The sequence below is a fragment of the Telopea speciosissima genome, unplaced genomic scaffold, assembly GCF_018873765.1.
Source record: "Telopea speciosissima isolate NSW1024214 ecotype Mountain lineage unplaced genomic scaffold, Tspe_v1 Tspe_v1.0750, whole genome shotgun sequence".
NCBI lineage: Eukaryota > Viridiplantae > Streptophyta > Magnoliopsida > Proteales > Proteaceae > Telopea > Telopea speciosissima.
In genome coordinates, this window is record NW_025318086.1 from 1 (window position 1) to 15,622 (window position 15,622).

At 44.4% G+C, this 15,622-nt stretch overlaps 2 protein-coding genes across 2 annotated transcripts; both read left to right on the plus strand.

Moving 5' to 3' along the window:
• The first annotated feature begins 1,766 nt into the window (after nucleotides 1-1,766).
• On the plus strand, nucleotides 1,767-3,430 carry LOC122648310 (ribosomal protein S2, mitochondrial). The gene has a single exon (XM_043841541.1). It carries the CDS (start codon nucleotides 2,243-2,245, stop codon nucleotides 3,428-3,430), a length of 1,188 nt encoding a protein of 395 aa, XP_043697476.1. The 5' UTR covers nucleotides 1,767-2,242.
• Nucleotides 3,431-6,322: 2,892 nt separating this feature from the next.
• On the plus strand, nucleotides 6,323-8,818 carry LOC122648311 (DNA polymerase-like). Its single transcript, XM_043841542.1, is given in 1 exon segment — nucleotides 6,323-8,818. A coding segment is annotated over 1 exon segment (2,496 nt).
• Nucleotides 8,819-15,622: the final 6,804 nt, after the last annotated feature.

The following is a 15,622-nucleotide window of genomic DNA, read 5'->3' on the forward strand; positions in this document are numbered from 1 at the left end:
CTTAACTATCTACCGAAGAAAGGGGTGAGCCTTATCAATGTTGAATTGAGAGGGGCGGATTAACCAGCTTTCGATAGAGTAAGCAGCATTCGAGCCAGCATTTCGCTCCCCGATCCCTTCCCTTTCGGGATCTATATACCTAGCCAGTTTACCCGATTGTTGCAGTCAAAGAAGCAGAAAAATATAGGAAGCTAGTTTGAGTTCTTACAAGTTGATCAGAGCATGTGAGTGTTTCAATAGTTGGCTCTTTATTAGAAGTTGCCGCCATTTCGGGAGGAGCCGTTGCAAGAATAGAATAATCAAAAGAAGACGTACTGGAAGGGGACGTACGATAGAAGGTTTTTGCAAGCGTACTCTAATCGCTGTAGGCGTACTTTTACTAAAAAAGTAAATTACTTCAGGCCAGGGCTATGGCGGGCATACTGATAATGCCTTCATAGCACGCGGATAAAAAGCAGCTGGTGGTCGGGAGGGCTCTTCACATACTTGGAGTACGAGAGCAAGATGTGTGTTGCAGGTTGTTTGCAGAAAGGCTCACTGGACAAGCGGAAGACTGGTTTCATTCGCTGCCTAATGGAACCATCACGTCATGGCAAACCTTTATAGATTTGTTCAGGAGGCGCTCCCAAGCGCACAGATAAGACTGTGAATCTATAATTAGTTCAGATGACCAAGGCTGATGATGAAACAGTTGACCAATTCATTGTCAGATTTGGGAATATCAAATAGAGGATTCCTCCGAATGAGAAGCCAAGCAACCAACAACATCTCATTGATTGGTTTATTGATGCCATGCCAGCAGACTTGCAATTCGAGCTCACTCAGGCGCTTGAACTTAGTCACATGGGATGAGCTAATATCTCAAGCGCGCAACATGGAAGATTAGTTATATTTATCTTATTATGAAGCTAAAGCTCAAAGACGAGAAGGCATCTAATGCGAATGAAACGGCGGATAAGCCCACTGGGAGGGGATCCAGTAAGAGTTCTTCAACCTGTTGCCTCTTAGTGAAAGCATTTGTATCATGAAATAAGAATACCCCTCGCTCGAAAGAGCCAACAATGCTGGTGCCGGTATTCGCAGGAATAGAAGAGATAGAAACGAGCTACCGGCGAAATGTTTTTGGGGTCATGGAGAGCCGGAACAGAAAGAAAAAATGCCTATAAAAATAAGGGGAAAGGCAGACATAGAATAAAGAAAAAAGGAGGAAGGCAAAGTGGAAGGTTCGTCTAGGGGAGTATCGTAATCATTACCGCTCCTCCAGCCCTTCATGCCGCCTATCGTTCGTCATTATCCACTTCATAGGGGCGGTTTCCATCGGGTTATCCCTCTGGGTTTGCACCTGGGGTAGGCCAGGCCCTACCTTCCTGCCTGAAAGGGATATCCGTGATGTGCCACAGAGCAATTGAGTTTAGAAGCTCCCCTTGTTTGAAATCATTCACTAAAAAACGCCTACCTCTCCACAAAGCGAAGAATTTTGTTTGTTTGGATCAACAGACAAAAAAGCTGGACTTTGACTGAATCGACAGAAAGAACTGAATCTACAACAGCTCTGCAATTGGGACTGCTCTAGCAGCTGTTCTGGTCTCTGGTATCCCGGCCTCTGCTTCCTTCGCTACTCACTCCGCTGCGAGAAATGCTGCTCGTTCCACTGGGTGGGTCTACTACTGCTTGCTCCGGTTCTGCCCCATCCACCCGTTCTCGTGCGAAAGGCAATCCACGTCTGTGATATCGTACCCATCTCCATCGAATCAACTTATTCCATACTGCTCGCATGAACCGCTTGCAATCCGGATTCGGTGAGGGAACGAAGGGACGAGAACTCTACCAGCCGGGTAAGGCGGCCGTCGATCGATGAATTGAGAAAGATAGGACCCGGGATTCCATTTCATTTTGTGGTAAAAATGGGACGGGAACAGATGGGAAGTGTGTCCCCGGTTCTATTCCCTTTTTTGTTCGGATGAGACGGCAGTGAGCAATCGATAGAGAGCAAGGGATGCTAGCGCTCTGATCCTAGTATTCCTCGCTTCAGTTGGTTCAGGAAGCTTTGGCATCGGGAAGCATTAAGCAAGAGCGAAGCGATAGCTTCGCGTTGTGTTTTTTGGAAACACCTACTTTTGCTTGCCCTAAGATCTAAAACAGAGGCGGGCTTGCCTGCGCTCCCGGTCTATTCGGCTCGGCGAACCTATTCTCTTCTCTACTAAACTAACCACCTGAGCCAACTCGAGAAACGAAAACTAAAATGACAATCCATTCTATTGTTATTCAAAAATTACTGAGTACGAACGCACATCTAGGCCGTCGGGTAGCTGCTCACCATTTCAAAGTCTATATCTGTGGTTCCAGAAATGGAATTGCTATTCTCGATTCAGATAAGACACTGATTTGTTTACGAAACGCTTGTCATTTTATAGGATCTCCCATTCGTCAAAAAGGCCGTTCCTTCTTTGTAAATACCAATTCGTTATTCGATGAGATAATAGAACAAATGGCGACGAGAATCGGCTGTATCAATGATTCTCAATGGAGGATCGGGGGGTTTTTGACCAATTGTTCAAGTCCGAAAAAAATCCGTTCGAGAAACAAGAAGATCAATTTCGGGTCGAACCAACAACCAGATTGTGTAGTTATTTTTGATGCAGATAGAAAGTCCTCGGTCATACTTGAAGCTGATCGATTACAAATACCTATTGCATCTTTAGTGGATTCGAATATCCCATTGGGATCCTATAAAAGAATCACTTATCCCATTCCAGCGAATGATCCTATACAGTTTGTATATCTATTTCGTAATTCGATCACGAAAACAGTTCTTCTTGAACGGGGAAGAATCGTTGCGATGAAGGAGACTGTGGGAGAAGAAAAAGCTCATAGACCAGAGCTACTACAAGCACTTTTAGATAAAGGGGGGTTAACTAACGAAAGAAAGATGGAACTTGTTCCCCACCCAGGAATAAAACCACATTTCCTTGCTACTAATCAATTTAGGCGCCCTTTCATCCGGGAATTTAGGTCTACCCCTTATTACTCTTCCCCACTCGAGCTCTTCGAGGCCGTCGCCCCATTCCTCAATGCTGTTAGCACTTGGGCTGGAAGTTCGATGGCGAATGGTGTATCGGGGGTGACAGATGGAAATGTGGGGGCTAATAGTCTGCCGGGGGCGGAGGTGATTCCTAGTTCCGGAACGACTTCAACGGGAATACCACCCCTGCTCTCCCTACAGATCCCAAAAGGGGGCCACGGCCACCTCGCTTCTCTTTTTTTTTTGATAAAGACCTGGTGCCCGACCGGTCTTCTCTGCCTGAACAAAGCGGAAAAGTGGTCACGACCGAACCGCAAGTTGACCACTCCAGTACCGCTACTCCGGGAGCATCCGCTGCTCATAACTGTTTTGAAGAAGGGTGGGTCGAGAGCGAGAGAACCCGTCTGAACGACTTCCTTCAGACGGAACAAGACCTTTGGGGAGCACCTCAACTGCCAAGGTCCCCCTCTCCCTCCAATGATTCCCAAAAGCTGTTAGACGCTTTTATTGCGCAGGAGACGGAGGTGCTTTCTACTGAAAGGACCACTGCAACAAAATCCCCACCCTTTGGTGGCCCTCCGGCTCACGAGGCGTCCCCGCCCCCGCCCCCGCTAGCGCCAGCACCGGCGGAAGTACCCCACGCCCCCCATAATTTTGACCCCAATTTTCCGGAGAAAGAGATTGGAGGAGAAACCCCTTCTCAAATCTATAACAACCTGGTCATCGCTAGCTCGTCGAAGAGAAGACCTCCTTCGCTTGATTTGCAAATCTTTAAAACTTGCGCTATCTTTGAGGGCAAGAGCAAAATACTCCACAAAATGAATGACCTTGATCCTGGTGGAGGCTGGCTTACACGGGGGGCTAAAAGAATAAGAAATAGGATGGGGAATGAGTTTTCCCCGGATACTTTGGGTGAAATCCTCCAGGATCTCGAACGTAGTGGCACCGGGAGCTCCCACTTTAAGTATTTTTTCAAGAGAAGAGACCAGGGATTCTAGTCTTTTTTTTTTTTTAGAGGTTGACCAAGTGCCGCCTGTCGGTCAAAACGACCGACCCCGGACGTACCCACCCGCGTGGGGAACCGGGTAAACAAAAGCCGCGATTAGAATAAAGGGAGTTCGCTGGGATTGTAGTTAATTTACCTTTCCAGAGGTGTTGGTTCGAGTCCAACTCGGGGCATGGCCTTGGTCATATAGACGTCTCGACGATCTTGCTCGGACCGGGCTTTAGTCTTTGGTTGTCATCCTGAAACCAATGGTTAGAAGGGCCAACTATGTATCAAAATGGAAACGGAGATTGCGTATGGATGGATGAATGTCGAACATCTCGGATGAATCCCCTGCCAATATCTTGGTCTTTTAGATAAAAAGACCTTAGTACTTCATGTCCCTCTTTAGGGGAAAAAAAACCAGTGTTACACCCCCACCTCCCCGAAAATCAAAAACACCGAGTAGCCCGGACTCTAACAAATTATCATTCTAGTTTAAGTAGGATGTCTAAATAATACAATTAATATATTTATACAAATCTAAAGATTTTTATTTTATTAGTTTATACATGTATTAAAATGTTGTTAGTGAGAGGGGTCAGGTCACACTAGATCTGATCCACACGGTAGGGCAACGGGAGGCTAATTGATAGGCATGGAGACGATGCTCCTATACTATCAAATATATCCGGGGACGCTACCGGCTAATACGGGTATGCTACCTGCTAATACGGGTACGCTACGTAAAACCGCTTAAGTTTCTTTCCTATAAGATAGACTTAAGGTACGATACCTGATAATACGGGTACGCTACGTAAAACTGCGGAGGTTTCTTTCCCACCAGATGGACAACAACAGTCTGGCTCAACCTGCTGCCTAAGCAGGCTATGGGATATAAAATAAATGTTGTTATAATTGATACAAAAGTTTGCCATGATTATGAAGTTCCTACTAGAGAAGTTTCGTAAATATATGAGTAATCTATTGATCAATAACACTGATCACCGACTTGGAGAAAGAGAGAGTAGTATATCGTTTTTTCGTGGTCGTCGTATAGATTCGTATCTAAACCCATATTATGAAATGAATCGTGGTGTACCTCTATACACGCGCGAGCAGCTTAAAAGTGCGGAACAAACAATTGAAGTGGATCGAGTGATACGCACTCTGGGCAGGCTTAGAGTAAGATATGGTGCTGAATTTGTAATGCTAATATTGGAAGAGGCACGTCGAATGAGAGATCGAGAGCGGGTGGTCGAAATAGCATCTACGTTGAGACAGCGGTTTTCCCCGTTCCCTGCTGGTGACTACCTTTCATTGGCTGAAGAGCGCTCTTTCATTTCAGGTATAGTAAATCAAGCTCTGGAGAGGGATAGGTGCAGGGCTAACTTACAACCACATAACGTCATACGGCCTCAAAGAGAGCCATCAGTAGTCTCAACTACTGTGATTACTCATGACGTGAGGACGCATCCTCCCGAGCATCAACCACTTATCCCATTCTCCCGGTCCACGAGGATAGGATGTGGGCTTCCTCTAATAGCTGATAAATCGTCGTCTGGTACGGAGACCACAATACCGTCTGGTACGGAGACCACAAATCCCTTTGGCACTTTCCGGGTACTCGTACCAGTCTTCTGTGTTATTTCTAGTGTGTGGCTCAAATATACGCCAATAGAACTAGCCGATATGATAAGTCACACGGGGAACTTATTGGAGTTAAATTGGGTTAGAGAGCTGCTTGGGTATGATGCCACAGGCACTGAAATTGTAAACCCTCGGGCTATATCCGAGGCCCGTCGTGTGGTGGAAGAAGTAGTATCTAACGAATTACCTGACCCGATCGTAGATGAATTCATAGTAAAGAATCTTCGGGAGGGGTCAGCACATAGGAGTACCTTGCTGCTGGGTGGTCTCCTCATTGCATTCATAGTACAGGGGGCTATGGGAAATAACAACATAACAACTAACCCATGATGAATTTTCAAAGATATTGGTATAAGTTAATAAGTTTAATTTCTAATACTAGTTATAAGTCCCCTTATAAGGGATTGAGAATTGCAGAACTTACATTTAGAGAACCATACGTACTATGTATTGATTATGAAATAATAGCATTAGCTGTCATGCTACTCTTATTGAAGTGCGCTTACCCTACAGGTTCATCTTATGGTAAGTTTACCATAGGATATATTATGCGTATTCCGCCATACAAAACCTCTAAAGTTAAATTTAGAAGTAAAGATACAATATCATATATAATAGGTAACTCTATACCTTTAATAGATAAAAGTGGTAATATGAAACCTAACATGGATGTCTATGCTCAGATTTTAAGATATATCATCCAAAAAGGTGAGGAAGACCCTAATAATGTGCTTACAGGTATCTTCATTCGAGTCTATCTCAATGGTGATCAGGAATCTAGTGAAATAGAGTTGCCTCTGAGCTACTCTGAAATAGGTGATCTAATCGAGCAATTAAAGGAAGCCGGCGTAGGTAGTGATGAACCTAGAGAGGTACAAGTAATAGGGCAAGGTAAGAAGCATTATTACAAATATATAACAGCACTCAAACCGAAGAGTAAGGTTAAAAGGAGGCCTTTCATTGTAGCCGATATAGAAACGGTTCTAGTCGATGACAATCATGTACCTTACGCTGTGGGTTTCTTAGTGGTCCGGCCGGGTGAAGATGTAGCTTCCATACCTTATTATATGTTAGAAACCTATTTCAGTGAAGATCATAAGTCTTTTATACCTAAATTTGAGGATAGGAGTAATAGAATTCTATATCTCTTTTTAGAGCGTATAGAAGCAGTTGTGAAACAAGATAAATCAATTCGAAGTATTTACTTCCATAATTTATCACGATTCGATGGTATTATATTAATTAAATATTTAGCTTCAAAAGGGGAAAGGTATAAAATAAAACCTCTTTTGAGGAACCATCAATTATATAAGTTATCAGTGTATCTTGGAAAGAAACTCCTCTTCACTTTCAAAGATTCATACACTCTGCTTCCTAATAGTCTGGCTTCATTGTCCAAAACATTATGCCCGGAATTAGGTTCGAAAGGTTTCATCCCACATGACGAAGTGAAAGTGTCAAATCTTCTTGATAAGAGTGAAGAATTGTTAGAATACATGAGACAAGATATCCGTCTCTTAGGTGGTGTTATGCTTAAGGCTCAAGATATTTATAGGAGTCAGTTTAATGTTGAGATCGAGAAACTCTTGACAATATCAGCGCTAGCTCTTTCAATCTATCGTACGAACTATTACGATCAAGAAAGTAGTCCTATCCATATACCAAGTAGAAACGAAGATAGTTTCATTCGGGGTGGTTACTATGGAGGTCATGCGGATGCATATATACCATATGGTGAGAATTTATATTATTACGATATAAACTCTTTATATCCTTATATCATGAAAGAATATCCTATGCCGGGTGGTAAACCTGTATGGCAGGGTCATTTGGAGGACCAGGATTTGTCCTCCTTGTTTGGATTTATTGAGGCATATGTAGAGTGTCCTAGTCATATTAATCGACCTTTCCTCCCTTATAGGGATAATAATAATACATTAGTTTTCCCAACTGGTAAATTCGTAGGTGTCTATTATAGTGAAGAGTTGAAATTTGCCCGCGATTTGGGATACAAGATTATACCACTAAGGGGGTACTTGTATGAGAAGAAGATAAGTCCATTCGATAAGTTTATAACAACCGTCTACGGAAACAGACTAGAAGCAAAGAAAAGAGGTGATGATGCTATGGTATATGTGTACAAGATACTAATGAACTCGTTGTACGGTAGATTTGGTATAAATCCTGAAAGTACTATAACTAAAATATGCGATAAAGAGGAATATGAATCTTATTTTTTAATGGATGATTTTATTTATGGGGATAAACTGAGCGATAAATATTAAAAAGTCTCTTACGTTAGCAATAAAGTAGATGTAGCCGACTCTGAGTGGAATCCACCCCGGATATCGGCTGTTCAATTGTCCGCTGCTATTACTGCTTGTTCTCGTATTCATATGTACCCATTCATATCCAGACCCGACTGTTACTATACGGATACAGACTCTGTAGTTCTAGGAAGTCCTCTTCAAGAAGATTTAATCTCTTCCACGGAATTGGGTAAGTTCAAGCTGGAGCACAAAGTCCACAAAGGTTACTTCTTAGCACCTAAGGCTTATGCCTTAGACATGGGCCATGATGACCCTATAATTAAGTATAAGGGTCCTGCTAAAGGCTCTGTCAATTTAGATTGGTTTGTGTTACAATACAAGGATCCTTCTCTAATAAAGGTTGTCGACATTGATTCGTCATTCAGTATAAATTGGCATACACTTGAAATAGGCAAAAAGGAGTCCCAATACCGCCTGGGAACCCCTGCGAGTTCCAAAAGAGACCCTGTGTATGATGAGAACAATAAGTGGATAAACACACTACCTAAAGAAGTAATTGACTTTTGTGGTCAAGATAACACTATTCTCAAATTAGTGTTAAAAGAAGAATCTATATATAGAGAGCTGTTAACCGAAAAAGATCAGGAAATCGTCAAATTAAAGCAAGAATTACATAAAGTGCTTGCCTATAAAGAGCAAGATGTTGCTAAACATCAATCAATGAACCCATCCTCGGATGCTGCTGCTAATCTTCCTGATGCACCGCGCACTGAATCTCCAACCGTATTAGACCAACCTACTCTGTACAAGGACCCACCCAACAAGGTGAATAAAAAGAACAAGGTGAATAAAAAGAATGCTAAGAAAAAATCAAAGGATGATGATACCTAAGGCACGTAGTTCTTAGTGAGCTTTGCTACCTATGGCACCACCCTCAGCACTTCGAATCGGTTCCTAGATCCAACCCCGTCAGATCTAGATCCGGGGGATCTTGAGCAATGAACTCTAACTATAGGAGAAGGAAAGGTTTCTCTTTTCGATCCCATCTCTGTATCAATGTCGTACGACTCCTTTAACATCTCTTGATGCCACGGGGTGCCCTTTATACATATCCCTCCTATGAGAGGGCTCTCTATGTCTCTTCCCAATGCCCCACCTACCCCAGCTCAATCGCGAAGGTTGGTTTCTAGGGATACCAGAAGTAGAAACGAATGGGTGGGCCATCTAGAATATGGGTTGCTTCCCCGTAAAGAAGAATGAAGGGTAATATTATTTTCGAAAAGAAAGATGCCGTGCTCCAGCTAACCCAATTGAAGAAGATGAGGATAAATCGGCACTAACTACCTTTTTTGAGTTTGGGCAAGCTGATGATGATGAGTCGAGCCAACTTGGTACTTAGTAGTGAACCTTTCTCCCAGAGGAAATAGCTGGTAAATCAATTTTATTCATTCTAAACAGTTGTGCTAGATGCACACTCCCACTAACCGGAATAGAATCAGCAGTTGAAAGCTCTGTTCGTTATGGGTTAAGTAAATACCTAGTAGAGGTACAACTTTGGTAACCGAACCTGGCCTAAGGGCTCCACCAGCCCCTGATTAACAACCTAAGAAGTCAGTTCGGGATGGAATTGAATTGGAATCAGCTCTGATTCTATATTTCTGAGTAACCGGATCATATCCGGACCTTCCCACCTGGTTGAGGTGGAACCCTCGGACTATTGGTAGGATAAGGAGGCAATATTCTACAAAGGTATTAACTGGCTTCGGATGCCAAGTCCATAGACTAATGATCGTGGATGAATAGGAGGTATCGCAGATAAAGCGGAATTCGCCTTTTCTAACAATGCTTTGCCTCTCACCAGGAGGTAAAGCGGCTGTTAAAGCAATCGGGCAAATGCGTGTATACTAGCTTACTAGCTTTAGTAGCTTGTGTACTAGCGTGTTAAAGGAAGCAGGGGTACGCGGATTTGGGATGCTAACTAAGTAGATGCGGAAGCGAGGCTTGCTTGTTAAAGCAAGCGGGCAACAAGTGGATCGGGCTAACGGTTTATTTGCTCGTTAGGCTTTCCTGTTCGAGCAGGCATAGGAACAGTTAAGCCAGCATAGAGCTAAGCTCAACCAATGGGCTATTTGCTATAGTTCAAAGCCCTGTTCATAGAAGGTCCGGAGACATGAGAAGGTGGTTTACTTACTTGCTGCTTTTAAGAGCAAGGCGGTCTAGCTGCTGTTCCAAAGCTTTCATGCCACCTAAAGGGAGAACGAGATGCGAACAACGGGCAAAGGAGCAGATCAGGTTGTTTACTTACTTTTGTACTAGCGTGAGCGTACTTGTGTGTTAAAGGGGTACTTTATTTGGGCTGCTAAGTAGAAGTAGAAGCTATAGGCGAAGGCTTTCGCGCCTTGCTGTTAAGTAAGGTGGAAGCTAGCTACTTGCTTGTTAAAGGTGCTTGCCCGCGGCTATTCGTAGATCTGGAGTTCTGCCCTATAGCCGATTGTGCTACTTTCAATCCTTAGTTGCGGTTGTGTTGCTTATGAGCGTTACTACGCTTTCTAAAGCCTTTCTCTAACAAGCGAGTAAACTAAACTCTTCCCCTAACAAGCCAGATAGGGAGGGGAGTGTAAGCCTAAAGCGAGGCCAGTCGAAGATTGGTTTGCTAGTATGAGTTAAGCGAGGGCAGCTAATCCGCATAAGCAATAGAGCGTGGGAATCCCATGTGTAGTTAACCCATGCGTTGGCAATGCGTGGTAATCGAGTTCAAGTCACAGAAGTAAGCCAATGAGGTGAGGTAGCGCAGTAGATGTGGCAGTAGCTGATGTGGATAGGTTAAGGTAAGGATGTGGAAGCCCACGGAGCGGTAGGAGCTACAGTAAGAGTTGTTCTTGCTTGTTGTTTAGTAGGTGAACTATGGTATGGCAGTTGAGAGTGAGCTAGGTTTAGTCTTCCCCGTAGGCCAGGTAACAGACAGGGCTAGGTCTCAGGTAAGCTACGTTGAGAGGTTCCTTTAGGATCTGAGCTCGGGTTCAACGGTTGATTGGGAGATAGTTGAGGAGAGGGCTGTGGTTCTATTGGATGAGGACTGATAGGCTGTTGAAGAGAGCTCCGCATAAGAGTTTTCATTTTCGGAGCAGTCAACTTGACAGTGATCATCATTTTTGCTTTCAAAGCTAGCAACAGGATGCAAAAAACAGCTAAGAGAAAAATATAGCTAGTCATCAAATGAGTAAGGCCACGCGGCTGGGAAGTCTTCGTCAGGCAAGGGGCGTGACATGCTCCCCCGCCTAATCATCTCGACGCCCTCGGCGAGGTAAGGTTACGAAGTAACATCCCTCCCCCACTCAAGCCGAGAACCGTCTAATTAAGTCACTGTGCCTTGTTCATTGGACCAGGAAATCACCCCAAACACCAACAAATAATGCCGTCTTCGGCATCCTGTCGTGCCTAAGACCAGCGTTGAGACATGTCTTCCACACCGTTGCCGGCTACAAACACGCCCGTAATAGGAAAGTTACTTGTGTATGCCCTCAACTCCGATATCGGCTAGCACTCTGGAGTGCCAGGTTTCTTGATCGAAACCCTCATCCCTGAAATCTTTAATGCACGGGGCCAATCGAAGCCCTTTTTCGAAAGGGCAGGTAGGGTCCCAGTGACTCGACTTCATTCCCCTTATGAGCTCGATAAAGAATGCTCCAAATGGCTTCACCATATATATGGGAAAGCGACATCGAGGATTTTCCCTTATGAGCTCGATCAATAAGTCGCATTTTGGCTTCGGACATAGATGCAAAATGGCATCAACCGAATCCCCCTCATAGGCTTGATCAATAATGCTCCAAATTGCTTCACCATATATAAGGCAAAGTGACTCGATCAAGCTCCCTTATCTTTGGATACGATCCGGCCTCTCCCAACATGCTCGAAAGGCTTATCTACGTATTAGGCCTTTTCCAACCTACTCCAATCATAAGACAACATGCTCTTCAATCCAAGCTATCCTTTCTTCCCTTTCCAGCCTTCTCGTTGAAAACAGCTTTGCCACTTCCTAGCTCCTCGCTTCAGGAGAATCCTCCGAGCGAAATGCAGCTCTAGCTACACGATCCTTCTTAAAGCCAAGCTCCATTAGCTCCGAAGTCAGCAAGCTTCGACTTGCACCTTTCTCTCCGACAGACATCACAGGAACGATCTTAAGCTAACTAGCTAACAAGCCACTCTATTAGGCGACCTTCCCTTTTTGCTCATAAGTAAGTTAGCTCTGCGGTCAGTAAGCGTAGAAGCGAGTGTTTCGGGTCAAGTCAAGAATCGATTTATCTTAACGAAAAACGGCTTTTCGGCCCCCTCACTGCTTTCTCAACGTGGCTTTAAAGCCCCGCTATTGGCCTTCTCCGCGTTTGTTTCAGCGGATTATTCCGATTAATTAAGCAGATGGCACTTCTTCCTACCTCTGCTTGGAAACCTTAGCTTGACTTCATTCTTTCAAATAAGAATCATCATTCATTCTAGTTCACGTTTTCAGCTTTAGTTATCACTTCTAGCATCTTAGCTTGAAGATCTAAGTTTCTTTTTATTAACCTCTTTTTCTTCTTAATTAAAGAAAAACAGTTGGAACACGGTCTCATAGTTATCCCACACGGCAGCTTTTGATTTAGCAGGCAAACCGTCGAGCCCTTGTGCCTTCCTCGCCCCTGAGGGTTGGAAGCTAACTGCCGGTTCGCCGTCGTCACTCCATTCCCCATCCAAAAAGAATGGCCACAAAGAACCACTCGTTTAGTGAAAGGAGAGGCCTATTCATAGAGCTGGGTGAGGAGGCGGTACAGGTGAGCGGGTTAGAAAGAAGTCTGGCCCGAAAGCAACAGGGGATCCCCCTCTTCGCCCCGATGACCCATACTTAATCAGGATCCATTACGCACAATATGCCGACTCCTACTGGGAAGGGTACTCGTTGAGCTCACAGGAAGGATTCATAGACGTCTCACTCGCTTCCTACGATCCAGCCTTCTCCGGGGCCGATGCTTCTCACATTCATCATGCGTCCATCGGGGTCTGTAACTAGGTTTTCGCGTCTATAGAGGTGCCCTTATGTTATTGTCTCTCGATCATTCGGTTTAGTTGTTCATCGGACCTATGATTTCAGGGATCGCTCCACTCCTTGTGCAAACGCTCTTTGCGGGTCTCCTTCGTGCACCGAAAGGTCTTGTGGTAGCGCTACATAGAGGGCTGTGTGTCGGGCGATAGAGTAAAACTCGGCCCCCTACTTCGCTATAGCTCACCCTCGTTTCGCACACCGTCTGGGTAAATGGATCTTTGGATACGGTTCATTCTAAACGGTTTGGCACCCTCTGGTCAAGGCAACCATAGCCAAAGAAAGAAAACCAAAACAGCCGGTTCCGACCTTGAGGTCTATTCTCGTCTTTCCCCTTATGTACCGCCAAGCGGGATACAAGGAAGCGCCTTACTTTGAACATAAATAATATCTCAAACTCTTAACCTTCCGACCGATCGATGGTCATGAACCTTTTAATATTATTACGGACAAACAAGAGTTGGCACCTGAGAGAACTCAGTACGGAGAATGTCAGTTCGGTGGTGATGTATGGGATGCCCGGGCATTGATTGAGAAGGACGCGGCGCATCAGTTCTATTAGCCACTGCTCTCATAACAGACAAGAGATTCGGCACTACAATCTCGTCCAGCTATAATCACTTCCTCAAAGAAAGCTTAGGGCAAGGCCACTTTCAGCAATGGGAACCCAGGCGAGGCGAGGGATGAACCTCAAGTTGCAAACAAGACAGATGACATCGGTAATGGTCGAGATGAGATTACAGGCCTTACGCGGCTAAAAAGGAAAGAAAGCTCATCAGATAGACCGCCTCTAGTAGCTGTCTCGGATGAATGAATATAGTCTTTATTATCATTTCTGTTAACGCATTTGAAGTTAGACTTTCCATTTCCCCCAGTGTAAGTCACTGTCCTTGAAACCACTTATAGGAGTGGACTTGGGCTCCTTCGTTAGACTGATTCTTTCTTTCGAAACTTCATTAACAGAGGAAAATTTCAGCTGACTGACTAAAACAAAACAAGCAAACAAACAGCTCCTTAAATAAAGGGAGGCAAGAGGGCAGTAGCTTAAGCTTACTCAAATGGGCTTTCCGCTACTAAGAGTTGTTATGATTCTCTTTATGAGTTGTTCACGGGATTCTTATTCTTTTCCGAGGGAGAGATGGCATGACTTCACCGGAACAGTAAGTTGATCCCCTCGAAGACGAATTCATTACATCCCAGGAAGTTGACTGGCGAGACCTTAGGCTCGGAGGTGGCTGTCCTGCTTCTCTTTTAGGAGAGATCGAACCAACCGTGGACAAGTAAGTTGATTGTGTAGTTCCGGATTGAGGGACAACCGACCTTACCCTTACCTTAGATGGGGCTACTCGCTTTGATCCATGTGCCCAGAAGTGGTATGGCTATGCCTGCGTCTTTCGACGATAAGACAGACCTATGACGGAAATGGATTGAATCTTCTTCCTCAAGGAAGTAGAACTCTTAGATCACTTCCAAAACGAAACCTCTACTAAGAGAATCGACGTTTAGGGATGAAAATAGCGTCCATAGACGGACCCAAAGACGCATTCTCATGCATGCATTCATGAGCCCTTAGGAACGAAAGCCAAAGTCGACTATACAGGATATATAAACCTCAATGGGAGTGACTTTAGTTCAGCCCTTTAGAACTGGTTACGTGGTTGATTAGATCCAAACCGAAACCGTACCTAAGAAAAACTCACTTTTAAGGAAGCCAATGAGGGTGCAAGCATCATAACGCGAATTCTAAGGCTGACGAGAGGCCTTCTGGCTTCAGACTTAAAGTAAAGTACCGATTGACTTATTCAACTGATTCCGAAACTCCTGCTGCCGAAACTAGAACTGCTGAAAGGGCTGAACCAACGGCGCTTCCAATCCCACTTGGTGGCGCTTCCTCTCCTGCTTAGTCTCACCACTTCCTTCCTCTTCCTCTTCCGCTTGGTAGAGACAAGAACCTCTTCCTTTCGTACGTAGACTAGACTTCGCAGATTCCATCTCCTATCCCTAAAGGGGTCCTCTTTTGCATGATTCGGCGGATTCGATTACAGCAGATGTAGGTAGTACTATATCTTCGGGATCTTCGGGCATTGTTACATCTGACGATGCCCTTGCTTGATATGGAAGACTTGATCACCGCTTTTATGTCTTTGATACAGACAGCACTCTAGGGTCACAGGTAGCGTTGGGTTGGCTACGAAGCCTTTCTCTGGAAGCCGTCATAAAAAGCTACAGCCAACTAGCAGACAGAGCTAGTATCCATCGTTCAGATACAGTCTGACTCTTCCGATAACAGAACTGGTGTCAACTAAGCGAAGAAAACAAAAAGAAGATCGTCGAAGGTGTAAAGACCGAAACCTGGAACCGAAGGACTTCTTTGCTAAGGAAGCAAGCGAGAAAATAGATATGGGAGGGGCTTTGCTCAATCCGTAACCAATCGATTACTGGATGGAAGAATGGGAAGCTACGAAGGCAAAAAAAGAAAAGCGTTGACCAAGAACAAAGAACAAGAGCTAGAATGAAAGGAATCGTAAAAGAACTCTCCTTCTCTTTTCTGCTGACTATACTTAATACAAGAAAAGTTAAACATCTCTCCTATCACTGCCATCTCTCGAACTGCTGTT